Source organism: Brassica oleracea, chromosome C7 (assembly GCF_000695525.1).
Source record: "Brassica oleracea var. oleracea cultivar TO1000 chromosome C7, BOL, whole genome shotgun sequence".
In the NCBI taxonomy this organism is placed as follows: domain Eukaryota; kingdom Viridiplantae; phylum Streptophyta; class Magnoliopsida; order Brassicales; family Brassicaceae; genus Brassica; species Brassica oleracea.
Genome location: NC_027754.1, coordinates 33,747,457 through 33,760,638, shown reverse-complemented (window position 1 = coordinate 33,760,638; position 13,182 = coordinate 33,747,457). Strand labels below are relative to the sequence as shown.

The 13,182-nt window shown below is 36.6% G+C and overlaps 2 protein-coding genes across 2 annotated transcripts; one reads left to right on the top strand and one right to left on the bottom strand.

The window, feature by feature from the left end:
- Window positions 1-983: 983 nt before the first annotated feature.
- On the top strand, window positions 984-2,171 carry LOC106303619 (protein AIG2-like). The gene is made up of 5 exons (XM_013739907.1): window positions 984-1,251; window positions 1,334-1,406; window positions 1,495-1,587; window positions 1,673-1,756; window positions 1,873-2,171. The coding sequence occupies exons 1-5, from the start codon at window positions 1,127-1,129 to the stop codon at window positions 2,002-2,004; spliced, it is 507 nt and encodes a 168-aa protein (XP_013595361.1). The 5' UTR covers window positions 984-1,126; the 3' UTR covers window positions 2,005-2,171.
- Window positions 2,172-2,875: 704 nt separating this feature from the next.
- On the bottom strand, window positions 2,876-10,828 carry LOC106306670 (structural maintenance of chromosomes protein 4). Its single transcript, XM_013743374.1, has 28 exons — window positions 10,525-10,828; window positions 10,163-10,252; window positions 9,950-10,051; window positions 9,504-9,680; window positions 9,292-9,422; window positions 8,979-9,057; window positions 8,745-8,902; window positions 8,587-8,662; window positions 8,368-8,496; window positions 8,159-8,303; window positions 7,851-7,981; window positions 7,454-7,606; window positions 7,189-7,378; window positions 6,840-6,973; window positions 6,359-6,517; window positions 5,871-6,179; window positions 5,596-5,772; window positions 5,291-5,374; window positions 5,006-5,215; window positions 4,838-4,927; window positions 4,626-4,747; window positions 4,401-4,556; window positions 4,206-4,313; window positions 4,048-4,108; window positions 3,692-3,826; window positions 3,510-3,597; window positions 3,349-3,421; window positions 2,876-3,184 (listed from the first exon to the last, which is right to left on the bottom strand). The coding sequence occupies exons 1-28, from the start codon at window positions 10,672-10,674 to the stop codon at window positions 3,061-3,063; spliced, it is 3,741 nt and encodes a 1,246-aa protein (XP_013598828.1). The 5' UTR covers window positions 10,675-10,828; the 3' UTR covers window positions 2,876-3,060.
- Between the last annotated feature and the right edge of the window lie 2,354 nt (window positions 10,829-13,182).

Here is a 13,182-nt window from a genome sequence, read left to right as displayed (position 1 = left end):
AAAAAAAAAAAAAAAAGAACAAAGGCTACCACAGAGACTACCACCACTACCTCTCTAAACGAATACACGGGCATGTCACCATTTGCACCGTCGTACGGTTCCTAGTTATTCTATTTGGCTCCGTTGATATCTCAAGAGCCAGACAAATTTTTGTGCCCGTTACATATTATCTTATAATCATACATTCATACCTCATCTTCGATGTCTTCATCCTTGTCGCCATCGTCTCTGTCCTCATCTCTATTATCAAAGGCAGTGGTTTGTCATTTTCTTGAATTTCGAAAAAAAACTCAACTAAGAAGAAAAAGATGATGAAATTAAAAAGAATAAGAAAATTAATCTGAAACGTTATGCAGCAGTAATCCGAGAGATGAAGTTAAGAATGATTAAAGTTTCTTAAAGTTTCGATTTCAGAACAACCGAGCAAAAACACAGAAAATTTAGATGATGAATTTGGCTTTATCCAATATAGTAGATCTAGGCCGTTAAGTGTAAAAGTAAATCTAATGGGTAGGAAAAGAGACATACATAAGTCTTGTCAAAAAAACTAAATTTAATCTGAGTCATCAATTTGGATAAGGAATGTGTGGTAGAGGTTAATTCCTGCTTAAATAATAGTTTGGTTGATCAGTTGCTTAGTTACGGGTAAATTAATTTGTTACGAAAGAAAAAAACTGTTGGAAAAAAGTGTCTTGGTAGAAAAAGTTACGTATTGTGTTATAATAAACATAAAAAACAATTCATTTCAAAAACTTTTGACTATACTCTTCTCGGTTCTCACCGTGTTACGTTGTGTACTAGTGACATCACTGACGTCAGGACGTGTTACATTAGTAATTACACTGCATAAATTCTCCACCGACGGGAAATTTCACAGGATTCCACACCATTGTTAAGAGGATAAAGCAACAAAAAAGTCAACAAATGATATTAAATGTTACATAACCTTTCTATTAAAGCCGATAATTGGCAGCCAAACACCTGTTGATTATTATTCTCGGAAATAAAAGACTCTATGCTACTACGTAAAAGGTGATGTTGATGATGATAAAGAGAGGGAGGGAAATAAATAAAGAAAGATAGCACTAACTCTCTCTCTCTCACACATAGATTCCATTCAAGAACGATGACTAGTTCTAATCAGTCTCCGTCGCACAATGTCTTCGTCTACGGCAGTTTCCAAGAACCACCCGTCGTCAACTTGATCCTCGAATGCGATCCTGTGACTATCTCCGCTCAACTCCAGGGCTAGTAAGTCTTTCTTTACATCTATCTTCTTTGCTTGGAGATTGATTAAATCTTATTTCTTGATTTTTTGTTTTGTTTTTGGCAGTCATCTGTATAGACTCAAAGGGCGTTTGCATCCGTGTATCTCTCCTTCTGAGAACGGACTTATCAACGGAAAGGTTTTGATTTAATCTCTCTGTCCTCTTTGTTTCTTTATTCATTAACTTTCTCAAAGTTGTTGATCTCAAAAGGTGAAGAATGGTGCAGATACTAACTGGACTAACAGATGCTCAGCTAGAGAATTTAGATATGATTGAAGGAGATGAGTATGTCAGGAAGACTGTTGAAGTTGTATTAACTGTAAGTTTCTTTTTCACCGTCACTAATAATGATCTTTGATGATAATCATGAGATTGAAGCTTTAGTACTCCATTTTATATGACAGGAAACATCCGAGAAGATGCAAGTGGAAACCTTTGTATGGGCTAACAAGGATGATCCTCATTTGTATGGAGAATGGGATTTCGAGGTTCATTTCATTAACACTATTCTTGTTTTTTCTCCTAACTTCTTGATTTAGTCTTTTTAAGTCTTGCATAATGGTTTTTGGCGCAAACATTTATTGTGGATATTGTGACTTGGTAGGAATGGAAGAAGGTTCACATGGAGAAGTTCATAGAGGCCTCCAAGAAGTTCATTGAATGGAAGAAGAATCCAGATGGGAGATCAAGGGAAGAGTTTGTCAAATTTGTAGAAGAAGATCTTACCGCGGCCTGAAGACTGTGTGTTGAAATCACTATCTTTGATCTATCTGTAGCTGCAAAATAAAATAAAAAAAATTTGTGAGTTTGGGAATAAACACAAAGAGGTTGTACTGTTTGTTGACATTATTGAGTTGTGTGCAAGTGTGTCGTTATCATCTTTACCAGTATTCAGCTTGTATATTGAGTTGTGTGCAAGTGTGTCGTTATCATCTTTACCAGTATTCACTATTCAGCTTGTATCATTTTTACTTGCAGGTTTTTAAGAAGTTCAAATAATATTATATATTTAGTTGACAACAAAAACATTCAATCATTCAAAAACCTTTTTAGAAAAATATCGAGGTGAACATGACAGATTCAACTCAACCATCCAATAATTTTTTTCTTGTTTGAATTATTTCAGCTTTTAAGATTTTTTTCAGAGAACATTGATAACATCAAAATCGAATTTTTCAGTGATATTGTAATTCCGAATCTTTATTGTATATTTTTTGGTTGTCATGTTTATTTGAAAAGTCTAGCCATCTGTTCAAAGAAGCAGAAGCAAACCACAGCATAATAAATTCAGCAACAAAAGCAAAAAAAAAAATGAAATAGAGCACTCTTCTATTCCCTATCTTTAATTTGGTGATGCTGATTTTATTCGGGAAAATAAATTCATCAAACTTTTTCAACGTTATAAAATGCCACTTGTGCTATTAATTCTTATTAAGAATCTTTTTAAAATAAACAATTTGTACTTGGTATACCCCGCATCTAATTGTCTGATTAATGGTATTTGTCATCCTCATCTGGTCTCGATCCCAAAAATCTGTGCTCTTAGAAAACACAATAATTATGCAAATGGTTTGACCATTATAAGATTGGTCTACAAGTAGGCCTGATATACACATCCTTTAGATTATATAATAGCATGGATAATGTTAATCCCATCATTCAAAAAGAAAATATGCAAGCGAAAGTCACTAAACAGTAGAAAACCATTACAATACAATGAGCCTGTTTATACATGCAGACACCAAAAATCAACAAAAGTGGTTCATGTAGAGATGTTGTTCATTTGGTAGACTTAAGCAGGCGTTTTCTGAGAAACTGCAAAGCTTCCAGGGTTGATAGTAATGCTCTTTGTGCAGTTATCTGTTTTGTAGATTCCCACCAATCTATCTGCTAGCTCAAACATGTTGTTCCTCAGACTGCACCATTTTCATATATTAGATCTCAAAAACCTCTTTGTTTGTATAATTTTCTTTTTTTCAGCATTTTAATATGAAAGCCAGTTACAAAAAAAAACCTTTCACTTTAATAGTTGATACATAACATTAATATCTGTTGGAATAAAATAAGAGACTGAACTGACCTGATGATAATGAACTGAGCATCTTTAGTACGGTCCTTCACGTAGTGTCCAACGATTGATACGTTCTTGAAATCTAGTGAGAAAAAAAGGGAGTCGAACTCTTATTCAGGGATTAACTAAGTTTTGCAGATAATATTACAACTGAGGAATAGAAGTCTTACCGAGAGCGGCGTCGATTTCGTCCATGACGTAAAGCGGTGTAGGCTTGTAGTGATGGAGTGCAAAGACTAGTGCGAGTGAGCTCAGTGTCTGTAAGTAAGAGATAGAGAGAAGTCATTTAAAAGAGTTGAGAGACAGATTGGTGAGATAAAGTGTTAAGATATGAATGGCTGTTTTCTCAGACCTTTTCACCACCGGACAAGTTTGCAATGTTCTTCCAGCTCTTCTTGGGAGGTCTCACACTGAAAACAACACCTTCTGAGAAAGGGTCCAGCGAGTCTACAAGCTCGAGCTCTGCATCACCTCCGAGAGTGATCATCTGCAGCATCATATTTGTAAAATTAATTAGGGATATAGATAAAGATATAAGATAGGCTAAGGAAAAAACGATTTAGCTCAAGCTGTAAGCTTTGACTTGCAAAGCAAGTCAGAATTCATAGAAAGACATCATAACTCATGGACTGGTAAGTTTTCTCATCATTTCTGGATATTATTTGCCAAGCTTATGGAGTTGTCAACAATGTTCAAAAGGAAGCTAACCTGATACATTTCTTTCAGTTTTAACGATATTGTGTTAAATCCTGCCATAAACTCATCCAACCTGAAATCAACTCATAGTCATCCAAGTTAGCTTCATGAGACCAATAACAAAAGGGAAAAAATTATTTAATACGCAGAACAATTAGAAGTGGGAATACCTTCTCTTTCTCAATTCATCATGCTGCTTCCTTATGTCATCACGTTCTTGGGTTACAGAGTTAAGTTCATCTACCCGCCCATTGTAAAGTTCCACTTTGCTCCGATACCTTTAAGTAATTAGAGCGAACCATCAAGAAAGCTAGTGAAACATCTACCGATTGGATTACACAATATAAAACAAACTAAATTCTTACTCCGCGATTGAGTCAAGATTTGGATTCAGCTCTTTCAGCTGAGCCTCCAGTAAGGTAGCCATTTCAAGAGCCCTTTTTAGATCACAAGCTTCGTTCAAATTAGTATCCATCAATGTTGCTTGAAGCTTATCCGGATCAACAAGATCTTTCTGAATTCTGCAATGGAGAAATGACAAATTTGAGATGCAAACGAGGTAGACATCATGGATGGTTCACCATACGTACTGTTCCATATGCTTTGTGAGTGCAATCTGCAAGTCGTTGAGTTTCTTCTTGTAGCCCTTCTCTTTCAATTCTAATTCATTGTACTTCTTTTTCATATCTTGAACTTTGAATTCTGCATCGACCTGTGTACGACTTAGGTATTAGATGATGAAAAGCACCCTAAGTGACACAGCTGCAACCAGCAAGAAAGAAAAGGATTCGGTTGTTGTTACCCTAGATGCCTTCAACTCATCCACAGACTTTTTCAGCTTCTCAAAATTGGATTTTGCTTCAGTCAGCACGTCTTTATGTTCATCAATCAACTGCACAACAAAAAGGACTGCTCTATGACGCTTATCCAAATAGTATGGAGATAAAAAAGAGAGAAGGACAGTTAAAACCTTCTGTGTTTCTTTATACTTCTCTTGGATTGCAAATGCTTTCTGTTCTATAGATTTGAAAACCGTCAGCAATTTTTCCTTCTCACCCTCTAGCCTTTCTTTCTCTCGAGTCCCGTCTTCAATCCCCTTTGTTAACTTCTTTATCATTTTCTGGTGTGTTTCTATTTGAACATTACACCGATTGATCTCTGTATTACTTTTGTCAATGTCCTAAACACGTGCAAAATAAGTTAGGAACATTCAACAGTGAGCTCGCTAACAGCATGCTAAGAGCAGAAAACTTACAGTCTGAATCTTCTCAACCTTTGCCTTTTGTCCTTTCAGTTTTTCCCCACCAGCGTTCTCTATGCTGGTTTGCAGCTCCAAAGCCTAAAACAAGAAACACCACTCAGTTCTACATACAGGATAATAATAATAATAATAATAATACGAAGGAACATATCCATGGATTATGCATTTGACTGATCTAATTTCCCGGGGGAAACGCAGTCAAGATTTTCTATACATGGCTAGTTCGACCATGAAAAGATAGGGACACGGAGGATTTGCTGCATTTCAAAACATAAAAAGGAATAACTAATGCTACGTACTTTATCCTTCAGCTTTTCAGAACCCTTCTCAAGTTTTTCAATCTCTTTTTCTTCTTTGGAGATGATTTTCTTGAGCTCTTTAAGCCTGTCTATCTCATCTGTCTTTGGTTGAGATGCAGCTTCCAGGGAAGCTAGTTGTTTCTCTAGGTAATTATGCTCTGAGTTGAGACTTTCGATCTATTAGATGGAAGAAAGAAACGTTTTATTGCAGTTAAGGCAATTTGATCATATATTTCAAGGAAGGCCTACACTGATAAAATCACAGGAGACAGTACCTCCCTTTGGCTTTTCGCCAGCTCCATCTCGAGGCGGGAGACTTCGTTTTCTGCAGCCCGATATTGTCTCACGGCATTACCAATCTTTTCACGGAAGTGGTTTAACATGTCAACAATTTTGAAGAGCTCGTTTTCTGCATTAGCAACAACTTCGCCAGACACACCAGTGGCTCGAACAGAGGTTCCCATTCTTCCTCCACGTGGCTTGCCTCCACCTCCACTCATGGTGCCAGATTTTTCAAAGAGAGCACCGTCAAGAGTCACAACTCTTTGAAATTCTCTGTTCCCACCATATGCAATACGTGTTGCCTGATAACCAAAACAAATTGTATCTAATAGTTCAGCTGTTGGCTCATAGAAATTTTGTATTTTAAGAGGTATTAGTCATCTTCATTTCATTAAATTAGCTAAGCATAGCTGCATTCATCAGTATTAAGGCCAGAAAATAAATGTTGTTGAGCCAGTCTTAATGAGCAAACATAATATACCTGATCAAGATCTTTTGCCACAACAGTGTTTCCCAAGGATGCGTAGAATGCAAGTTTCATCCTCTCATCCTTAACTCTAATCAGATCAAAGAGGCGTGGAACATCCTCGGGTGTCTTCACTCTCTCCTTCAATCTTTGTAAATGATTGGTTTGTTTCTCCTGCACAAAACGAACATTTTACAAGGAATATTCATCATTTATTTGCAAGAGGAGTTACAAGGCGAACGAATATGAAGCTTTGGATCTGGTCCCCTTAAGAATTTACTCAGAGCATTATATATTGCACTTGATATGCCGATTCAAATCCACCATAACACACTTGTAACGTCCTAACTAAATATAATAATTTACTAAGACCAACTCATACCACAGCTCTAAAGATCCCTCTATAACGATTCTTCTGATGTAAGCTAGCATTTTAAATGAAATTTACCAGTTGGGTAAGATTGAAAGCATATATACAGAAATTAGTATGCAATACCAATATCATAAACGTTGCAACGCCAAGATTTCCTTTCCGCAGCAGCTCGACACATGCCTGAGCGGCAGACGTTGTTTCCACAACAATGTAATCAAGGCCACCGCAAGCAGTTGATACGGCAACATCGTATTTTGCTGCAAGGACAACCAATGTCAGTGATTAAAAGCTTTTGTTATATAACATTTAATATCATTTAGACATGGAACTGTGAATTTACATCTAAAAACCATTTAACATGGAAGAAAGTTTAACTAAAATTCCGCATCTCATCCTACAGGGAGAAAATAACATTCTCTAATAGTAAATGACAGCGGAATGTTTATACTAGAATATAGATCAATATACTTACCATCAATGGCACCTAAGTCCCCCATCCTTCCATATATTCCTTCAATTTGATTGTTCTCCTTGGCTCGTAAAACTGCCTTCAAAACATCACCCTGACTCCTCTCAGAATTCATAGCTGACTTTAGTTCAGCGACTTTTTCTCTGGCTGCCTGCTCTTGTGGAATAAGAGTTTCTTGTTCTCTATGTGATTCCTGTTGAAGTAAAGAAGCATAATCTCAATTCAAAACCCAATCTGCAAATAATACAATCCTAAGGAAAGTACATACCTCTTCGACTTTTCGAGCTTCCATTGCTTCACGTTTCTTCTTCTCTATATCAGCTTTAATAGAAGTAGTTGCTGCAGATTTTTCTTCTTTCCTCCCTGATATATCAGTGAGCTGTTTCTGAGCATCTGTGAAGGCCTTCAGAGCAGCTTCGTGCTAGAATAACAAAGTAGTAATGTTCAAAGGATGCAAAAATTGCTATCCAACAGTATATTGAAATCTTCAGATAGAAAACAGGTCCAGCAAGCATAGAAAGATCTAAATATGGTAAAAATATTCTTTAACGAACCTGATGGAGTTAACTAATTAAAAGAATCAGGAAATTCTTTTGAAGATGAGCCAACTTATGTAGAAAAGAAAAAGTTCTTCACTTGAAGCAAATGTTATTACTAAATGGTACCTTATTGCTCAAGAGCTCACTTTCGGATGATGCAACATCCAGCTTTCCCTTGTGGACAATTAAATCTTTTTCCCAAGGTTCTAATTCAGCACGAATTTTTGTAAGCTCAGACCGGTAACCTTCAGTTTCAACTGTAACAAAATTGACAGAAATATTCAGCAGAACTAGCTAATCATTAAAATGGGTACTATTTTGTTTAACAGGTTGCCAATTCCAAGTCCTTTTAACTGCAATGTTGTTAAAGAAGCTGCCAGGGTTAGGTAAAAAGGTCATCATTATTGGGCATAAGACACTAAAGAAAAACACACCTTTAGCTTTCTCTTTGATTTCCTCCAGTGCCTTCTCCTCGTCTACCAGGACCTCCTGCAGCTTTGGTATATTTTCCTGAAGTTTAGGTATAAGATTTCTAGAGTCCTCGCACTCCTTTGTCAAATCATTGATTTTGGATGAATCCTGCATAAAAACACAGGTAAGGTATATATGCCCACATAAACAAGTAAATCCTTTTATAACCAACCTTTTGAAGTTTATCCTCTAATTTCTTAATTTTTTGCTTCACATGCTTCAAATCCTCCCTGTGCTTTACGTCCTGCCTTTCAAACTCTTTGAACTTCTCCTTACACTCTCGAAGTTCATTATCAAGACCCTGGTCATTGCAGCGGAAGAGAAAACAAAATGATTTTAGGGACGTCAGTCATAAGCATGAGCGCATAACTCATCCGGATTTCAGACAAACCTCTTGTGTCTTCTTATGTTTTTCATGCACAGACTCTAGTTCCTTCAATTCCTTATTACTCTCATCCATTTTCTCTCTGAAACAGCATGATACGATGTGTCAAAAATGACTTCATCAATTTTTTTTTGCTATTTCAAAGAAAATTTACTAGCACTTACCGATCATTCTTTAGACTGTTTTCCAAATTCTGCAAGCTCTCTTTCTGTTCGGTAATTTTAGCTAAAGTATCTTCATGTGCCATTTTTGTAGCCTTTTCTTGCCATTTAAGATAAGATAGCTCTTTCAGCATGTAAGTCTCTGCTTCATCCTTCACACCCTGTTCCAAAAAGAAACACTTCAACAACAAGTACAACAAACCAGGTGACATATAAGAAGGGGAGACGTCTATGAACCTCTAAATTGTCCCTTTCTTTTTCTGCTAGTTTCACCATTTGTACAACTCCAGACCGCTTTTCATTGAGGGTTTCAAGCCTAGATTTCAGAGAGGCAATGGCAATTATAAAATTAACACATCCAACAAGTCAGGAACCACTTACATCTAATTCCGCCTAGTGAATTGTGATTTACAAACCCATTCACCAATAACAAATATGCATAGTCCACAAGAAGAAAGCAGGAAAGTTTGCAATTGCGCCCCAAACGCAATTCTTGGGGACTGATCATTTGGTCATTTAAAATAAATTGTAGATTGCATGCATCACTTACTCCTTATTTAATTCATCTATCTTCTCCACATATTTATTCGTTCCAATAATATCCTCGAGATATTCAAGAAAACCTTCATCATGGGGACCTTGTGCTTTCGGCTTCATGAGTGATATCTGCTCTACCTCCCCCTGTCAACATTCAAGAAAAAAAATTAATAGGGGACACATGAAAATGTAACAATATATAGGCAGTTTCTCAAAAGTGATAACCTGAAGAATCAAGAAACGGTTGTTGTCAAGATCTACTCCTTTCCCCTTCAACTTTTTGGTAACTTCAGTGAAATTGCTCGACCTTTCATTGATATAATACTTGGAAGAATTATCTCGGAATGCAACCCGGGTAATCATGAAATCACTTCCAGGAACAGTTTCGTAGGAGCCATCTTCCTGTGTTAGTTCAGAATATCAATGCTTGTTAACAGAAAACTTCTCTAAAGTCAATTAAAAATACGTAAACATAAACGCTCTAACTCCAGAACTCCTCCTACAGAGCTACATTAAACAGAATACGAAAAGTCCACGAAAGCTCTGAACCAAAAAAAAAATCAAGAGTTCACTATTTAACACATTATGCAGCCTTAAGTAAAAGTTTTGACAGCAGCCAGTAGAGCTCATAACAAGGTCTCCGATGAAAGGAAAGCAGTGAACAACGTTACCTTATCAATAATCTCTTCAAACTGTACAGAAACCCCAGCACTATCTAAGTTCTGGTGATTGGTTGAGTTGTGAATTAGTTCAGACACTTTGTTGAGCCGCATCTGATAGCAAAAAAAAAAAACATAAGGTTACTCAAACAGAGCTGATTTAAAAAGAGAAATACTCATCGAAAGCAAGCACTAGCAACAAAATAAAATGGAATGAGTACGCACCTGCTTAGCTCGTTTCCCAAATACAAAGAGCATTGCATCTATCACATTGCTCTTTCCACTCCCATTAGGTCCAACCACCGCAGAAAAACTCTGAATTTTTACGACAGTCCAAGATATATGATATTCAGTAACCCTAATTTTCGAATCCACAACATATAAGCTCAATTGAAATTCATGTACTTCGCAACTGCAATCAAGACTACCCAAAAGGCAGAAGTTCGAAACGGAGGCTATGATGTAATTCACGAGGTGACTAGACTCAAATTCAAGGAAACCCAACCCTAATCAGCTTCCAATTCGATCTAATCGAAACCCTAAAGCCTAACTTTTCACTCAATTTTGGAAAACGAATAAACGCTAACCTTGTGGAAAGGTCCGACGCGTTGTTCACCAGCGTATGATTTGAAGTTCCTCATGACAAGCTCTTTGATGTAAAGCCTCGGAGTTCCAGATTTCCTCTGCTCAGGCTGAGACTCGCCGCGAAACTCACCCGTTGGCTCTTCTTCTTCCATCTCCCCACCACTCTACGGTCAACTCGGTGTGTTGACACCTGTTTCCAGACGGAAAGAAATCTACCGGGACTCGCTTCTCTACTCAGTCAGCTTCCTCCGGTGACTCGCGAGAGAGAGAGAGAGACGAAGAAATTGAAAAACGAAATTAAATATTTGATTATCTTTTGTTTTCGAGGCTTTATTAGGGATTTGGAGAAGGGTATATACATTTTAGGCGGGAAAACTAAATAATTCGAATAGACAATAAAAAGGAAAAGTAAATGGGCCCATATTGGGCCAGACAGGCTCTCTTATTTTATTTGTACCAACTTAAACGCACTATGAGGAGCGATGCACCGTCACGTACGTTTATGCAAATTACATACACGTCCTTGCGGAAAGCTACTTTTATATATTCAATGGGATTTTTGGAAAATATATGGACGAATAATTGTTGATAAAAAAAAAAAAAATATATATATATATATATGTGGACGAATAATTGAGGCAAAGGTTTGAATATAAGAGCTGAATCACTGTAACATTTAACCGCGAATAAAAAGGAACAATATTGCCTCAGTTTTTAACATAATATGGTCGGGAAAAAATGAATAAAGCAGTTGAACTAGTTCACTGTGATTCAGTTGATTGACCTCGAGATTTTAAAAAAGAAGGATTTCAGTCATTTCGAAATGATTAGTGGGATTTTTAGATGGTATTAAGACCCAAAATCTTCTATGTGATCTTGAGATTAGTTTGGGTTCCGATTGGGATCATCCAACAGCATAAACAAAGGAAGTGTATATTGAATCATAGAACTTTTGGCTAGTCGGATTTTAATATGGCGGGGCAAGATCTAGTCTAGGTATTCAGATAAAGCGAGTATCTAATACTTGTAGACACATCATTGACACTCTGCCTTGCTGACTCTGACTTGCTGATTTGCAAAATCTAGTCACCAAAAACATTCGGACCCATTGAGATTTTAAAGTGTCCTAAACTCTTAGTCTAAGAACAATGTCTAAGATCAATGGCATATTGAATTACTCTTGTTCGCTATTATTAGTCACACTGAGAGCAGTTCCCATTTGCATTTGCATTTGAATCATGGGGGAGTAAATATTAGGACATCGTTATTGTGGATCAAGTTGTCTATGGGAAGAGTTTAGATTACACCTAATAGAGGACACAATGTGCCCTACAAAACAGACCATTATTAGAAGTGGTTTTAAAGCCCCAGACAACTCATGCATGTGTTCTTCCCAACAACTCATCAGATCCCACCCCTTAGCTTTATCATATTTCAGGTTTTACCCATTTGCCAACTTAAAATTATTAATCAGACCCCTAAATTAATTATATGCTCGTGACACAAGAATACTGGCTCTTGACATTAGTTCATTTCTTTTCTTTACCAATTTGAAAAGTCATTTTCAGGTAAAGCTCAATTCGAACGAATGAATGAACACGTTTCGAGTAGTACTACCGATACTCGCTGTGTTTAATTATCCTGAAATGTTGTGTGATGTGACTAGAGATTCAATGAAGAGCAATTTTCAAAGAGAAACAAAAAAAACTGAGGTCTGGTACGGTTTTTCTTTCCAAACATTGCAGATCTGAGTTACAGAAAATCATATTTTGACTCTCTTTCTTTAATATACAGTCGTGAAAAAAAAATTCAAATAAACTTGAGATAAGAACAGTATGCAAGTAATCCCTCATATAATCAGTAACAGCCGACAGTAGATATGAAACTGTAATCAGTAACAGACTGACAGTAGATATGAAATTTGTGGTGAACAATTATTGGACCCACTAAAGATTTTGTAATCCAGTTCTTGGGTGATAGGTTTGTTCTTAGAAAGTTGCCACATATGATCCCATTAAAACTTTGTACTAATCTCTCAAATTTTCATCATTTACCTTCCCCCCCCCCCCCCCCCCGGTCCAACTTGAATGTTTATATTAAACGAAATGTTTTACTAGCAATATCAGGAAAAGTGGAACATAAAATTTTATGGACGGATCCTAACACCATGAACTAACAATCAACTCAACAGTGGGAACCAAAGCGTGGCTAACCTTCTTGATTAAGCTAAAAGAAATCAAGTCACTGCTACAATAATTTAACAATTTTAAATTAGACATAACGTTATTGTCAATTCTTTAGCTAGGACCGCAAAAAAATTTCCTATAAGTTTTTTATTTGTTGGTTGTTTGGTTTTTCAGACCAGCTATTATTCGAGTGACGAAATGATTTATCGACGTGGAATAAAAACTAACAATCTGTTACGAAAGTCAAAATGAGGAGCCGTAATGTTTGAAATATAAAAAGATGTGGGGTCCGCTGCATTATTTGTACAGTAGATTTTTTCTCTATATAAACGATCGATTTCGATCGTTTAGATGATCATCCCTCAACCTTCTCTTCTCTCTATAATAAACTCTTTCTATCAGTGTTAAAAATTCTACGGGTATAAATTTTGCCCTTATTCAAATTCTCACGATATAATAAAATTCCAGTTCTTT